General features: G+C 43.2%; 1 protein-coding gene across 5 annotated transcripts in view; it reads left to right on the top strand.

The window, feature by feature from the left end:
* The first annotated feature begins 238 nt into the window (after positions 1–238).
* Positions 239–17,627, top strand: part of REEP1 (receptor accessory protein 1) — a 100,054-nt gene continuing 82,665 nt past the window's right edge. For all 5 annotated transcript variants that reach the window (XM_054577680.1, XM_054577679.1, XM_054577678.1 and 2 more), the window contains exon 1: positions 239–418. In XM_054577680.1, the coding sequence (XP_054433655.1) occupies positions 387–418 (32 nt within the window). In that variant the 5' untranslated portion in view covers positions 239–386. The remainder of the gene's footprint in view (positions 419–17,627) is intronic.

Here is a 17,627-nt window from a genome sequence, read left to right as displayed (position 1 = left end):
ACCGAGGGTAGGGAGATACCCGGGTTTCTGCCCTGCCAATTGGACCACCTCACGGTTCCACCTGAGTGGCCGTCACCCCACGGCGCGGAGAGGAACCGCCCGAAATCAGCGGCGGGCCGGGTCCAGAGGGGCGGGGCGGGTCAAGCGGGTGCCCGACCCGCTCGCCGCCCAATCGCCGCGGGCCCACCGAGCCCCGGGGGCTGGGGCCGCCGCCGCAACGTGCCGCGGCTGCGCCGACGCGCGAGCGCCGGGCAGCGCGGCGGGCGCGCTCAGTCTGGCGGCGGCGGCCGTGCGCGAACGGACGTGCCCGGATCGCTGCAGCCGCCCAGCCGCCCCGCCGCCCCGCCGCCCGCAGCCGCCCCGCCGCCCGCGCCGCGCCGCCCGCCATGGTGTCATGGATCATCTCCAGACTCGTGGTGTAAGTGGCCTTCTTCCCCGCGTCCCTTCCTTTCCCTTCTTCTCCGCCCCCGGCCCCGGGCTGCGTCCGCCCCCCGGCGCTGCGGCTATTAATACCCGGTGGCCGCTAATTTTAGTAGGTACAGTAGTTGCTGAGGTCGCCGGCTGGCGGGCGGCGCAGGACGCGGCCACTGCCCTGCGGGGCCTGGCCTGGGCTCGGGGGACCGGCGGACGGGGCTGCGAGGGTTAGGGCGCACGGAGCCTCCGCTGGGGGCTTGTCTCGCCGCGCCCCTGCCGCTTTGTTCACTCGGTGGTGGGATTTGCAGAGGCCCCGAATGGGCGCGCCGCGATGACTAGCGTCTCTCTCCTTTGGGAGAAATGCTGGTTGGGGTCGCCCGTCGCCGCGCCCCGCCGACCGCCACGCTTTTGTCAAGCGAAATTGACAGAGCCCCGAGGAGCCTGGGGCGCTGCCTGGAGGGGTCAGCGCGGAGAGGGGCGGAGAGATGGAGGCGGAGCTCTCATGGGGTTGAAAACACTCCTTTTTAGGTTTCTCAAATTGACAGCGGCAAAGGCAAGTCCCCCACGTCTGATTCCTTTGGCAGAGGGGATAATGTGGGGAGGGGGAGTGTAGAGAGAGGGAGAGAAAGGCATCTCCAGGAATTGACGGGAAATTTCCAAGTGATAGCCACCTGGCTGGTGGCGATGACACCTCCCCGGCCTTGCAGGAGAGCAGAGAGTCATCTGGGGTGAGGCCCGTGTGAAGTCATTGGGTGTGGGCTTGGTGGTCGTTTTTCTCTGTCAAGCCCCAGAGCCGAGTAGACATTTGAAGAGCTTCATCTCTCGTGGATTTATTGCCCTTTGGAGGTAGACGTGGTTGTTCCAATTCTTCCCTAACCGTTCTGGCCTGAGTCAGGACAGATTTTGACACCTGCTTAGAAGAGCCGGAGCTGGAATCGGTCTGGGGCGCTGGGGTAGGAGGTGTACCTCAGGCTTTTTCTTTGTCTGAGAAAGAGGGTCTCTGGACTCCCTTAGATCAGGCACCATCACTCCCTACCGTTTTGAAACATCTCCCATTTGGTACAGTTTTTGACTGATTTTTCCAAGAAGCAGTCAGGGCGACCTTTTGAAGTCTTTCTCAGCATTGTCTCCTGGCCACCATTCTGGGCCTTCCTACCAAAGCCAGAGGATGCACATATCCTCTGTATGTGCATCTCAGTCCCCATGTCTTTCATTGCATGCAGGCCTCTCCACAGCTGTTGCCGACTTCTGGGGGTTTGTGCTATACCTCGAGGCGGCATGTTAAATATTTAAAAGATTTCTGCGGGCAGGACTGGCATGAATAATACAAGGAAGAAGCTGGCACGCCTTGCCCCACCTCTTGCCTGACCAAAGCCTGTCTTGCCTTCAGGGTGATATTTTCTCTCCTAAAGCAGCACAGTGATCTTCATATTTGCCGGTGGCTTCTGGAAGGGCCTCAGGTGGGGCCAGAGAGTTTAAGCCAGCCTGGCTGGAAGGCTCACTCTCTGTACATACTGTTGTACTGGGTAGTGTGACCTTCTGGTCTTGGGTCCATGTGACCATTTTTAATTGTGTTCACATACCCCCAACTGTACAAAGCAGTTGGGCAGGATGGAGAGGAAGGTATATATTTGGGAGGGGTCTCAGGGACTTGCTTTTACTTTCTAAAACAACGACACTCCCCAGAGGTGGAGCTTCACAGAACTTAAGTGACCATGAGAACCGACCCTCAAGTCAGCCTGAGATCCTCTCAAGTGAGAGTTTGTGGGATTTAGGATCATTATTCCCAATGTCAACTCCAAAAGTTCAGGGGTACCACTCCCCCCCATCCCTAGTTCTCCATGGAAGCCCAGCATGGAAGTGTCAGTTGGTAATTATTAAAACCACTTTAATAAGCAGCAGTTGTTTCATGTAAATAATACCTGTTCATTATAGGAAAATTAGAAAATGTAGGTAAATAGACTGATAGTCATTCACATTATTGCCACAAAGAGATAGCTAATGGTAATTTTGAGACTTACATTCTTTAAGATGGTTTCCCATATGCATGTATGCACATTTATATTTACAGTCAAAGCAAACAATCCACTTGGCCTAAATTTCCATATACCTCTTAGCAAGGAGTAGGAATACCACATTAGGAGTCACAAAACCCTTGTTCAAATCCCAGTTCTGCTTCTTGTCAACAAATCGTAGTTTACAAGAGACCCTAATTCATAGGCTAGTTTATCTCATGTTGCTTTTGCAAAGATTTCAATGACGCATGATATATAAATCGCCAGGCACGACAGAGAGCAGTAAATCAATGGTAATTTCTTCTGTCTTGCCAGGTATCTAAGTGGGTATAGGAGCTCTGGAAGGAATTCTCAGACTTAATCTACTCTGGTGGTTTTCACACTGGCTTCTCTGAGGGCCACCCACCTCTGGGTTCCCCTACCCTGATTCAGCACAAGCAACTTCCCTTTTGTTTTATATACTGGGGTTCTAGATAAAATAGAATTTGCAAAATATATGGGTTTTACTAATAAAAAAACTACTGCCCACGTCCTCCCCTCACATCTGTAGAACTGCAGAGGGAATGTGCCCTGCCCAAGGACATGAGGTTTGCTGGGAAACTACACATGCTTTGGATTTTTGGACCGATACCCTTTCCACTCATGCCTGGCCTTGACAGTGGTCCTAAATTGATCTCTTTCCAGCTCCCAAGACCTCTGGTATGGAATCCTGTGATTTTTGGTCACAAATCCATTTCCTATAAGCAATCTTTCCATGGTTTTATAAGCCTCAGCCACATCAAAGAACATTTAAGGAAGACCTATCACTCACTGTGTTCTGACAATGGAGAGGAGTGTCTTCCTTCTAACCAGAGGCCTTAAGACAAGCGGATGGCATCTAGGAGCAGCAAGCTGGTGCTTGTGGATGTCTGTGTCACCATTGGCTGTGAGCATTTTTAGGTCAGTGACTGTGGCTTATTTCCCTCTCCAGCCCTTTGCCCCCTTACAGGGCTCTTTTTTGAAGCACCTAGCACCTGAGTGCACTCAGTAAAGGTTGATTGTGTTGAAGAAAATCAGAGGTCCTGGGACAAGCCGGGGGGGTTGGTCAGCATTATCCCAAGGACATGGAAGTCAGTGGGTAGCAGGACAGGCTTGTGCCCACTGGGAAAAGATCTTGGAGTGAAGACTGATTTAAGATGCTACTTTCTTGCCATCTGTCCTCCTCCTAACTCCCTTGGTTTAGCCCAGGAAAAATTAAGTAAAAGATACTTTGTGCAGTAGCAAGGTTGGCCTTGTTAGAATCTGGTTGATATCTGCTTGGAACATGGGAGCCCTTTTAGGACTGGGCTGCTTGACTTCTTTAAGCTACTTTGTTTTCTTTACGAACAACTCAGGACCTAGGCAGGAATGAATTTCAGCTGGGGAGAGTATCTTCATGGGTACTGGAGGAGCACACAGAGGTTGCCCTGTGCCTTCTTGGGAGAATGCTCTGTTTTAAAGCATTTATTCCAAGGACAGACAGAATTTGGGCTGAGGCCCAGAATGTTAGATGCAGAGCATCCCACCACTGCTGGGGATAGGAGACAAAAACTCCAATTTGCTACATGGGGAAAAACAGTTTTACTTCCATAAATTTTCTAAATAACTGATAGCTATGCAGGAAAAAACTTATTTCCACATTGCACATCTTTTTAAGAAAATGTTAGTTTTTAGAAAGTACAGTGTGATATTTAAAACAGAATCTTAGTTTGGTGGCTGAAGATCTGGCTTTGTGCTAGGACTATGGAGCATGAAGTTTGTGTGCCCGGGTCAGCGATGTCCATGTGGAGCAGACTGGAAGGAATGTGGGCTGTCCTCAAATTGTTCCCCAACTGTTGCAAAACAAATGGGGGGAAAAAAAGAAAAGACCGCAGATTCTTAAACATAAGCTTGCCTTTTCTTGGAGCATGCTTTTAAAAAGTGGAATGCAGCAAATGGCCCTGTTAATGGAGGGTTCAGGTTGGTTGAAGAGTTATTTCCTGGCACTGTGGTGCAGTACAGGGCAGGAGCTGGGTAAATGTTGAATTGTGAGAAGAAAGATGTTGCGCTGAAAGTATAGTTGGGTCCTGTCCCTAGGGTTGGTCTGAGCCTAACGTCAGAGTCCTAAGGCCAACTCGCCCTGGGGCCCAGCTCCCTGTCTGTGAGACAAGAAGAGTGTGGGCTGGCATTATCTTGGAGGTCTTATTAAAACTATTAGTTTCAAGAGCCATTGCTTTTGTGGGCCCTTCCTGCCCCCCTCCTCCATAGCTGGCCCCAGTGGACCATGTTTATTTATAAGCAGGAGGAGTGTCCTCAAAGAAGTGAAAATACCAGCTTAATTTCACTGCTGTTCTGCTACCCTGTTCTTTGTTTATTAATCTTTCCTGCCTGCTGGGAAGTAGCTTCTATGCACTTCTTCCTGCTGTGTCTTATTAGAAGGTTAGCTGACGAGTGAGGGTCTCACCTGGTTGTTACTGGCTCGTCTCCCCTTCTTGCTGAAAAGAGAACTACCTTCTTTGGGGGGGTGTTACTTGGAGGGAGGAAGAGCACAGGGAAGAATGAGAGGAGGGTGAGGCAGTCCCCCTGTAGTCACCTAGTGAGGCTTTCATTTTGTATTGTATATGTGGGTTGTGTTCGTATGTTTTTCAAGGGGGTTCAAGGGGCTGGGACAAGGGAAGACTTGGCCATGTGTAGTCACTGTATATGGCACCTTTGGAATTTCACTGTCAGGGATGAGCCACACATATGCCATCTGGTCACTAGGATTCTTGGTGTCTGGGAATTTTTCTGAGGACTAACAAGAGCTAAGTTGATTTGCATGTGGCCTGTAAGGATGCTTTCTTTTCACTTGGGCCTTGAGAAGGCCCTGATGGAATGGAAGATGGATAGTTATATACATATAGTTTGTTCTGAACTTTCACATCTCGTCTGTCTTCACACAGAAGCACATTGTTTTCCCTTTAGGTTTTTTCACTTGCACCCAGGGGCTTTTCTGGGGTTATAAAGAAAAAGGAAATATAAAGAACCAAATATTTGGCATACAATAAGGGCGTCTGAAGGAATCTTGACAGGTAATCTGGTGGAGGCCTTTGAGCATGGCGTGCATGCCTAGACCAAGGATGGCAAGTGAGTTTCATCTCATGATTGAGAGGAGGCTGCCTGGGACACTATCCTGAGGTGGAGGAAGTTGGGCCGGGCTCAGTAGAGGAGTCCTGTGAATGATTCATGTAGGGAAGATGGTAATGGGTGCACACGTGTGGGTTCAGTATTTGCTCTCCCAGGCTTAGCCTACTTCCACCCAGAGAAGGTGTGCGCTGCTGGGAGAGTTTTACGCACCTTCCCAAATTGGCAAACAGAGAACGGCATCCTTTACCTGAGTTAACATCTCCACCTGGCATTTTGCCACCATCAGCCCTTGTTAGTCACCTGGGCAGTTCTAGGCCAAAGGTGCCTCCTTGAGGCCGGCGTAGGGAGCTGTCCAGCCTAGTGGCTCTCTGGTCTGCCCCTTTTCTCTTAGGACAGTGATGCACATACCACGTATTCCCTTTTTCCTTTGCCTTTCACCAGTCACAGCTCAGTTGAATTCTTCCTTGGCCTTCTCTTACACAGTAACACATTCGCATCCTTTCTACCTCCTTGTGTGGGTCTATAAATGGTACTCTGGCCTTCGAAATGAGTTTCCCGCTTGCTTCTGATAACATACCCCATCCTGCATCCTGCCACCCAGCCAAAGAAGTGAACGTGTGACCCAGGCAGAGCTAGACATTGCTCTGGGCACAGAGACTGGTCCAGAGGTGGAATACGTGGCCCAGACTGAGTAACTAGATCTTTCCCCAGGGTTTCTTGATTTGAAGCTGGGAGAGCGTAGCTCTGCCTACAGAGCCCAGAGCTGGAAAGATGTGAAGGTGGGGCTACTGGTGAAGGCCTTAAGACAAAAGGGATGACTATGACGAAGCAGAGATACACGGAGATGAGACATGGGCAGAGAAAGGAGGAAGTGGCACAAGTCTTGATTCTAGTTATCAGGCCCCAGTTCCCACTTCTCCTTTGATGCCTTGAGGTGTTCCATATTCTAGAAGGAAAGCCCCAAACAGTGCTTTATTATTAAATATGTATTACAGGGGTGAGGATGGACTGGGTTATGCTGCAGTAACAACTCCCAAACCCCAGTGGCTGAGACAGCAAAGGTTTATTTCTTGCTTTATTCTGCCTGCTCACTGTGCATTGGCAGAGGCTCTGCTCATTGTGATCATTAGAGTCCCAGGCTGACTGAGTCTCCTTTGTCTTAAGGTGCTGTCATTGCCACATACAGTGCCAGGATTCACTGTTGTAGGGAAAAAAAATGGGAATCATGCACTGTCTTAAGTATTCTAACTAGAAGTGACACATGTCAGTTCTGCCCACATTTCATTGGCCAAAGAAAATCATATGGCCAGGCCTGAATTAAGGTAGGTGGATAATTACAGTTTTACTAAACACCTGTGAACAGCCCCAATGACCGCCATATGTGTTGAATGAGTGACTCCTTGTCGGCTTTGCAAACCTCTAAATGTCGTTTCTTAGTTACAGTTGCTGTAAAATGGATTTTTTTTCTCCCTCTTGCAACTGAGAGAGTCCTAATATACTCTTTTACCTTTTTACATTAGAAAAATATCTCACTCCCCTTTGACCTCTTTTCTTTATTCTGTTTTTGAGTTTTAAAAGGCGTTCTTAATTTTGAGGAGAAATTAGCAGTTATAAAGAGAACTGATGCTGTTCCCCAGCTAAGCCCTCAGACTTGCCCTGTGCTTCTCATTATGCTCTATATGTTTGTCTCCTTCTGTCTTCCTCCATGAAACCTCTTTTGGGCCCCCTAACTGGAGAATGATTTCTGTCCCCTGGGTCTACAGAGTGGCCATGGTCGCTTTGTACCTTGTGATTGGGTGGTGTGTGCATTTTGTTTCCCCTTCAGGACCACGTCTGTTTGTCTCCCTCACGGTTCTGCATGTGTGGTAAGTCCCAGTGAGTATGTGTTGGGTCACGAATGAGTCAGGACACCGCTACTGAAATCGCAGCCTGTGTACCAACATCACAGGCGTTGCCAGGAGCCAGTCGGGAATGCAGAGTCCCAGGCCCTGCCCGAGACCTAGTGAATCTGTCTGTATTTTAACAAGATCCCTTCGAAGCTTGAGGAGCACTGAGTCAGGTACCATTATTGCCCCTGTAAAATGAAAAGATAAGGGCTTGCCTAAGGTTCCCATTATTGGCTGTAGGACCCCTCTAGTTCTGAGAGGTTCCATCCCTACTTTTTATGAGTTCTAAATGGCATAATTGGACTCCCCTAGACCATTGTCCAAACAAGAGCCTCTCACAGATGGGCTGCCTAGTTGTGATCTGTGTAAAATTTAGTTTTGCCTCAGGTGTGGTTTAAACTGTCAAGGTAAAACCTGTCAGACAGAATATTGAACTGAGAGGGTCATGCTACTCAGAAGAGAGTGGGACACAACCCGTCTGAGGAAAAGGCCCAGTGAAACAGTCAGCTGATGCTAGGGACTCATGGTGGATTTACAGAAATGTGAAAGGACTTTCACGTATGAGAACGTGAGGCCGAGAACCACTGGTCCCCGTGTGTCCATCCTGAGGAAGTCTCAGTATCCAGCAGGATCTATGCCTCCTTCGTACCAGGCCCTGTAAGCTGTGCAATTCAACCTTACCAGTGAGTCCCCTCAGCTCTAACCTCAAAACCCATCCCGGCCAACTCACCCCCACCTCCACTGCCACCACCTTGTTCCAACCCCAAATTGTTGCTCTCCCGGACCATTTCAAAACCCTCCTAATAGTGACTCGTTTAAAAGGTAAAGTAATCATCATTCACCTGATTTCTTAAAACTGTCCAAAGACCTCATGTCACACTAAGAATAAAATTCAGACTCCTTACTATTCCCAAAAAGATTGAGCAAGGCCTGGCGCCTGCCCCCTGCCCTGTCCTCACTTTGTGTTGCTTTCCCTTCCCTCCCTCAGTGACATCGTCCTCATTTTTCCTAGAAAATGACAGACTTGCTGTTTGCTGTGTCTGGAACACTCCTCTAGATTGTTCGTGGCCCTCTCCCTCTTTCCATGTAGGCCTCTGCCCATGTAGGTGTCATCTTTTCAGGAGAGGCCTTATCCGACCACTTTCCTCAAAATACACCCCACCTACCACTTTGCCCTCTCACTGCTTCCTGAAGCTTTGCTTGTAATTCATTGGCTTTCTTGTTCATGGTCTCTCTCTACACTAGGGGTTGATCTCCATGACTTTTGAGACTTCGTCTTGTTCACAGCTGTTTTCCCAGTGCCCAGAGCAGTTCAAAGTTCATAGTTAGGTGTTTAAAAAAAATTTGTGGAATGAATGATGATTTACTCTTCCCTTTAGGGCTAGAAGATTCTTTTTAAACATTATGTTTGTAGAAACTTGACTTATGACCATGGGAAATCACCTAACCTCTCTAAGCCTAAATTTTCTCATCTGTATAGCGAAAGATTTGATTTCTATTCCTGACAATATAGTCTGAACCCCATCCCATAATAAAACTAAGTTTTAAAGTTTCTCAAATTTTGGGTAATATGTAACAGCGACCTCCTTAAAATGCATAGTTGAGCTTTTAAGTATAAGAGAATTTGCTAGGAGACAAAGCAGAGATGGAATCATTTTGCAAAGGTTTAAACGAGGACTGTAACAGCTGCCTAACAGACTACCCTGAATTTTACAACAACATTTTACAACAACATGTAGCTACAACAACCACCATTTTTTATCATCTACACTGACCCCATGGGTCAGGAATTTGGACAGGACACAGCACATAAAACTCATCTTCTCTGTGATGTCTGAGTCTCTCAGTGCAGATGAGGCAAATGGCAGTGACGGGCTGGGCATCTCTTTCTTTTCATGTGTTCCACGGTTCTCCATATGGTCTTTCCATGTGATTTCTCCAGCATGGAGGCCTAGGGACAGTCAAATTTCTGATGTGGTGGCTCAGGGCTCCAAAGCTGAGTGTCCAAGAAGCATCAGTAGAAATGAGCTGGTCTCAGAAGTCTCAAGATGACACTTCTGCTGCCTTCTACTGGCTGGGCAAGTCACTAAGGCCATGTTAGATTGGCCAGGAGGGGTGGCAAATAACCTACAGCCATCTTTAGAACACCACGCTGGAGGACTGGCCTAGCTTGGTTTTAATATCTACATAGAGAAAGGAGGGCCAGTAATAAATCAGAGCTGAAAGTTTGCATAAAGCTGATACTTACAGGGCTATTCCACGCTATAGTCCTGAGTAGAAAGATAGGCCCACACGCACAGAGATGACAGGAAAGCTTGTCTACCTTGCCTTGGGTTCTTGGTGAGGGGAGATCTCCCTTGAGAATTTGAAACTATCTATGGACCTGTCCTCATGGATTTAGGATTTGAAATGACACATCCTGCATGGTCTGAGTACCCTCAGCTGAGAGATTAACATAAAAATTTGCCCTAGGCCACTGTTAACTTCCAGGGCATCTGTCAGAAACTACTTCTCCCTGAAAGGTCTCAATACATATCATATGAAATGAGCCCCCAAGAACATGAATTCACATTCCAAAATTACAAAACACATGGGGCAACAACCCCCATAAACATAATAAATACTACAGGCAGCAGGATTAGCCCCATCCCCAAGTAACTAAATAACATACTTTTATTATTTTATATATAATATAAAATATATATGTAACATACAAATAATTGTTTTTTAAAAGATTTTATTTATTTATTTTAAAAGAGGGAGGAAGGGAGGGAGAAAGAGAGGGAGAGAAACATCAATGTGTGGTTGCCTCTCATGCACCCCCTGCTGGGGACCTGGCCCGCAACCCAGACATGTGCCTTGACTGGAACTTGAACTGGCAGCCCTTTGGTTCATAGGCTGGCACTCAATCCACTGAGCCACACTAGCCAGGGCTGTTTTATATATAATATGTAAAATAACTATCACTTAGAGACTTTAGAATAAGTCTTTTTTAAATGAAAAAGTAAATGAAGGAATTGAAAATATTAAGAAGACAGCAGATCCTGGGGTGAAGTGGACAGAGAAATGAGCTCATTAGAAAAAGAAGCAATTCTAAAAGTAAGAAATAAAGTACTGAAATTAAAATTTCAATGGATAGTTTTAAATGACGAGAGATTGAACACCAAAGGGGTGATGTCTCCCATGCTGCGCCTTGAAGCCAGAAGGGATCTTAGTGATCTCAGGCTGTTGTTTGACAGACAGGGAAGACAGGACCAGAGAGATTAGGTCATTCATTGAGGTCACCAGCCTGATTGACTAGGCCAAGACTTGAGGCCAAGTCTTCAGTTTCTGAAAGTGATTATATATAGAAGAAAGAGGAGCTTTGTTTTATGTGGTTAGAGGGTTGGACTAGGACCAGTGAGTGACTAGAAGACAAATTTTTGGCTTGATAGAAGGAAAAGGTTTCCAGTAATTGGTGCTAATGTAAGGCAATGAGCTTCAAGATTCAAACCCTAAGACCTTCCAACTCTAAACTTATGATTTTAATCTTTTCCCTCATAGTGGTTGAGGAAGAGAGGTAAGAGTTACTGGGTTCTCTTTTTCCAGTGAGTAGGCCTTCCATTGTTGTCCAAGATTGATTGATTCATTTATTGATTCACTGCCCATTTATCGACTGTTTGCTTTGTGCCAGGCACTGTGCTGGGAGCCACAGATATAAAGATGAATGAGTTTCAATTCCATCTTTGAGCAGTTTATGAGAAGTAGTTCTGTTATGAGGTTACATAGCCAGTCAGTGGAAAACTTGGACTTGAAACCAGGGTTCTTCCTGCCTGGCCAGTGCACTTTCCATTGGGTGGCTATTTTGTGGGTGTGTGTGAATGACTTTCCTGGCTTTGGGTGAAAATTGTAGGGAGGAGCCCTTTCAGCAGGGGAAGCAGTGCACTAATGTATGAAAAGATTAAACTGCTGTATCTCTCTGCCTGGGGACACTGGCATCCAGTGATGGAAGAAAAGAGAAGGGAGAGGAGAGGGTGTCCCGAGCAGAAACAATATGGGATAAAGAGGTAAGCGAACTTGAGCATCCTTATCCACTGTATTAGTTGACTTTTGCTGCTGTAAGAGATAACTACAAATTTAGTGGCTTGAAATAACACAAATTTAGCCTCTTGCAGTTCTGGAGGCCTGAAGTCTGAAATGGGTTTTGGGAGGCTAAAATCAAGGTGTGGGCAGGACTGTTGCCTTCTGGAAGCTCTAGGGGGAAAATCCATTCCTTCCATCTTCCACCTTCTGGTGCCTATTGACATTCCTTGGCTTGTGGCTGCATCACTTCAATTTCTGCTTTTGTAGTCACATTGCCTTCTCTTCTGTCTTCATAGCTTTCCTGCACTTCTCTTTTACAAGGACACTCATGATTACATTTAAGGCCCACCTATACAATCCAGGATAATCTCCCCATCTCAAAATCCTTAACTTAATTAAATCTGCAGAGTCCTCTTTTGCCATGTTAAGTAACAATTTTATGATTCTTTGTGATTCAGTCTAGGAAGGTTTGTATTTTGAAGAACTTGTCTATTTCTTCTAGGTTATTGAATTTGGTGGCACATAGTGTTCATAATATTCTTGCATATAGTCCTTTGTATTTTTTTTGGTGTCCACTGTAACTTCTCTAACATTTCTGATTTTGTTTATTTGAGTCTTTTTTTTCTTAGTGAGTCTAGCGAGGTATTTGTCAATTTATTTATCATTTCAAAGATCCAGCTCTTTGTTGCATTAATTTTTTCTGTTGTCTTTTTATTCTTTATTTTGTTCAGTTCTGCTCTAATTTTATTTTTCCTTCTTTCTACTGACTTTGGGCTTCATTTGTTCTTCTTTTTCTAGTTCTTTAAGGTGAAATATTAGGTTATTTTTTCTTGTTTTTTTGAGGCAAAAAACAAGAGAAAATGATATAAACTTACCTCTTATTACAACTTTTTGATGTTGTATTGTCATTCTTATATGTTGCGATCTTTTGGTCTCTTTTTTATTTCTTCTTTGACTGAGTCATTGTTTAGTAGTGTGTTGTTTAAGTTCCGCTTATTTGTGGTTTTTCCAGCTTTCTTTTTGCAGTTGTTATCCAATTTCAAAGCATTGGGGAGAATATGTTTGGTATAATTTCTATCTTAAATTTGTTGAGGCTAGTTTTGCATCCCAGCATGTGTTCTATTTTTGAGAATGTTCTATGTTCACTAGAGAAGAATGTATAATCTAGTGTTCTGGGATGAAAAAACTGTAAATATTGTGTCCAAATGAACATAATGTATCACGTAAAGCGATTATTTCCTTATTGATTTTCTGTTTAGAGTATCTATCCATTGATGCCCATGGGGTATTTAGTCCCCTGTTATAATTGTGTTTTGGGCAGTTTCTTCCCTTAGTTCTGTTAGTAGTTGCTTTATATATTTTGTTGTTCCCAGGTTTGGTGCATATGTATTAAATAAGTGTAATGTTTTCTTGATGTGTTGTTCCTTTTATCATTATAAAATGACCATCTATGTCTGTTGTTACCTTTTCTTTAATCTTGAAATCTACTTTGTCAGGTATAAGTAAGACTATACTGGCTTTTCTCTGGATGCCGTTTGCTTGGAGTATCATTTTTCACCCTTTCACTTTGAGTCTGTGTTTGTCCTTGCAGCTGGGATATGTCTCCTGAAGGCAGATTATAGTTGGGTTTTGTTTTTTGATCCAACCTGCTACTCTGTGCATTTTATTTGGTGAGTTCAGTCCAGTTACATTTAGGGTGATCATTGATATATGAGGATTTCCTATAGCCATTTTATCTTTTTTTTTGTAGCTCTGTGTTTCTTTTCCCTTGTTTTTCTGTTATATTATTTTTTATGATTAAGCTATTACAGTTGTCCTGACTTTTTTTCCCCTTTGCCCCATTCCATCCAGCACCCTGCACTCCCTCAGGCAATCCCCCCACCATTGTTCATGTCCACGGGTCATGTTATAAGTTCTTTGGCTACTGCATTTCTTATACTGTACTTTACATCCCCATGGCTATACTGTAACTACCTATTGGTACTTCTTAATCCCCTCTCCTCTTCACCCACCGCCCTACACCGGCCTCCCGTCTGACAAGCATCAAAACACTCTCCCTAGCCATGATTCTGTCTCTGTTCTTACTTGCTTAGTTTGTTTTTTTGATTCAGTTGTTGATAGATATGAATTTATTGCCAGTTTAGTGTTCATAGTTTTGATATTCTTTTTCTTAAGTAAGTGCCTTTAACATTCTATGTAATAATGGTTTGGTGATGATGAAGTCCTTTAGTTTTTCCTTGTCTGGGAAGCTCTTTATCTGCCCTTTGATTCTAAATGATAGCTTTGCTGGGTAGGGCAATCTTGGCTATAGGTCCCTGCTTTTCATCTTGACCAGAAGTCCTTTCTGTTATTTTAATTTGGTGATATTCTATGATTTTTCCCCCCTTGGTTTCCTCTTTTATTATGTGCCTCAGTTCTAGATTTTTTTTAAAAAAAGATTGTATTTATTTTTAGAGAGAGGGGAAGGGAGGGAGAAAGAAAGAGAGGGAGAGAAACATCAGTGTGTGGTTGACTCTCATGTGCCCCTAACTGGGGACCTGGCCTGCAACCCAGGCATGTGCCCTGACTGGTAATTGAACCGGTGACTCTTCGGTTCACAGGCCAGCACTCAGTCCACTGAGCCACACCAACCAGGGCACAGTTCTAGATTTTTTTTGTGGTTACCATTAGATACATGTAACAGAAAGTTTCATATACAGTAGATTTACAGTTTCTCATATAAAAATAATACAATAATAAATAATATTACAAGAATAAACTCTGCTTTGAGTACTCATAGTTGTAAACCTACCTTGCACCACCCTGTATACGATAGTTCTTTTTCTTTTGATTGTATCTTATTTCCATTCCTATGTGCAAGCTCAGTCATTTATCCCCACCCCTTTTATATTTTAGTTCTCACAAATTATTCCTTTTTAAATTCAATGTTATATTAGTTTCAGGTATATAGCATTGTGTTTAGACATTTATATAACTTAGGATGCGATCTCCCTGGTAAGTCTGGTATCAACCTGACACTTTAGTTATTACAATATTATTGACCATTATGCTGTAATTCACTGTTTTATAACTACCAATTTGTAATCCCTTCACCATTTTCAGCCAGTTCCCTAACACCCCTTCCATGTGGCAACCATCAGTTTGTTTTCTGTGTCTATGTGTTTTTTTCTATTTTGTTTGTTCATTTATTTTGTTACTTAGATTCCACATATAAGTGAAATCATATGGTATTTGTCTTTCTCTTACTGATTTATTTCACTTAGCATGATATCCTTTGGGTCCATCTATGTTATTGCAAAAGGTAAGATTTTGTTTTTTTTTAATGGCCAAGTAATAGTCCATAGTGTGTGTGTGTGTGTGTGTGTGTGTGTGTGTGTGTGTACACACACCACATCTTTTTTTAAAATCTAATTGTCTATCAGTGGACCCTTAGGTTGCTTCCATATTTTGGCTGTTGTAAATAATGCTGCAGTGAACACAGGAGAGCATCTATCTTTTCCAGTTAGTGTTTTGGATTTCTTCGAATAAACATCCAGAAGTGGGAATTTCTATGATAGTTCTATTTTTAATTTTTTGAGGAACCTCCATACTGTTTTCCATAGTGACTGCACCAATTTACAATATCACCAACAGTACAAAAGGTTCCCTTTTCTCCACATACTCATCAACACTTGTTGTCTGTTGATGTATTGGTGATACCTGTGCTGACAGTATGCAATGATATCTCATTGTTTAAATTTGCTTTTCTTTAATGATTAGTGATGTTGAGCATTTCTTCATATGTCTGTTGGCCATCTATATGTCCTCTTCAGAGAAATGTCTATTCAGACCCTCTGCCCATTTTTTAATTGGGTTGTTTGTTTTTTTGTTGTTTTTAAGTTGTATGAATTCCGTATATATTTTGCATATTAACTCCTTATCAGATGTATCATTGGTGAATATCTTCTCCCATTCGGTAGGTTGTCTCTTTTTTTTTGTTGATGGTTTCCTTTGCTATGCAAAAACTTTAGTTTGATATAGTCTCATTTGTTTATTTTTCTTTTGTTTCCCTTGCTCGAAGAGATATATCCAAAAAAAATTAAGAGAAATGTCAGAGTTTACTGCCTATGTTTTCTTCTGACAATCTTACATTTAAGTCTTTAATCTATTTTGAGTTAATTTTTGTATTATAATGATGTAAGAAGGTTATTTGGTGGTCGTTTTTTTTTATGTGTCACTGTTCAGTTTTTCCAACCATTTGTTGAAGAACCTGCCTTTACCTCATTGCATATTCTTGCCTCCTTTGTTATAGATTAATCGATCACATGTGTGGGTTTATCCTGGGTTGTCTGTTCTGTTCCAGAGATTTATGTTTCTGTTTTTATACCAATACTATGCTGTTTTGATTACTATAGTGTTGTAGTATAGTGTGACATTGGGTAGCATGATACCTCCAACTTTGTTCTTTCTCAAAATAGCTTTGGCTGTTTGGGAACTTTTTTGATTCTGTATAAATTATTTGTTCTAGTTCTGAGAAAAATGTCATTGGTGTTTTGATAAGGATTGCACTGAATATTGCTTTGGGTAGTACGGACATTTTAACAATGTTAATTCTTCCTATCCATGAACATGGTACATGCTTTCAATTTTTTGTATCTTCTTTAGTTTGTTTCTTCAGTTATAGTTTTCTGAGTACAGATCTTTTACCTCCTTGGTAAACTGATTCCTGTGTATTTTTTTTTTATTCAGTTGTAAGTAGGATTGTTTTCTTAATTTCTGTTTCTCATAGTTCATTATTGGTGTGTAAAAGTGCACCCAGTTTCTGAATATTAATTTTGTATCTTGCTGCTTTACTGAATTCACTTATCAGTTGTAATATTTTTTGGTGAAATATTTAGTGTTCTCTATATATGTCGTCTGCCATAATGTAGTTCTCAAGGACCTTATTTTTTATTGTTCCTGACAACCATCCCTACATGTCATGAGCTTCCCATGCTTTGACTTGAGTTGCAGTTACCCTTCTCTCAAGCTATATCTTATCCATCTTTAATGGTTGCTTTTTCTTCCTGGATTATTAATATAAATATAGTTTCTATATTTAAGATATGTTTTTAAGTGCACTTATCATTAATTAGAAAATATATAACAATAGAAGGGAAAAGTTATTACTATTCCCACCATCCTACCACAATTGCCAGTAACATTATAGAGAATCTTTCCAGTAGTTTTCTACTAGGAAGTTTTCTACTTTTAAGTATATGTATTAACAATTTTGTATTCTACCTTTCCCCTAAACATATAAGCAGTTTTGTGCTATTTCAAACATTTTATAAATATCAGTATTAATGGCTACATTTGTGCTAGTAAGTTGAGCTTACTAGACTAGAGTGGATTCTTTGTTCTGCAGCCTCAAAGCACCTACTGCTATCTAGCACCGATCACTGAGGAATAACTATCCAGCTGTCCTGAGATATCTCACTTTTTTTTTTTATTTCTTAACTTACAAATTTGTTTCTTTTAACTTCACCAATGTTGATGGCTTGTCTCTTAGGCTCAGGATTCAGACTCTTGAAGGTACACATCCTGTCTTTTGCTTTCTTTTTGCCTCTATATGCTTTGTACATGGTTATTACTCAACATACATATAGAGGAGTTTCTAAGCCATGATAGGTAATAATTTTCCTTGTCTAGGAAAGATTAAAAATAAGAACGGTTGACTCGAAGGGAGATCTTTGTGACCTTTAGGGTGGAAAGCATACTCTGGTGATTATATGTCCGTGTATACCCTTGTAGCACAAATTCTTTATCCTTCTGTCAGCAAGTCCAGCCTCATTTATCCAAAAAGCAACAATAGAATTATTGAACATCTTCTTTGTACCTGGTTCTGTGATGGGCCATGGGGAGGTACGTGATGGTGAACAAGTCAGATGTGACCTTGTCCTCAATGAGCATTTAGTTTGATGGGCAATAGTGACAAAGAACAAATGAATATGCTTGACCTGCTGCGCAGTGGCTTTTCATTTAGGGTAAGGACAGGCCTGGACATCAGGCCGGGCCTCTGGCAGCCGTGTTTGTGCTGCTAACCTGCCCTGTCTGATTAGCTGTGGCTGATGGGATCAGAGGTGGACACTTGACTCAAACAGAGCCA

The sequence above is a fragment of the Pteronotus mesoamericanus genome, unplaced genomic scaffold, assembly GCF_021234165.1.
Source record: "Pteronotus mesoamericanus isolate MK-2021 breed Mesoamerican mustached bat unplaced genomic scaffold, CSHL_Meso_final contig_44, whole genome shotgun sequence".
Classification (NCBI taxonomy): Eukaryota; Metazoa; Chordata; class Mammalia; order Chiroptera; family Mormoopidae; genus Pteronotus; species Pteronotus mesoamericanus.
The sequence above is the reverse complement of the archived record's forward strand: the minus strand, read 5'-3'. Positions and strand labels throughout refer to the sequence as shown.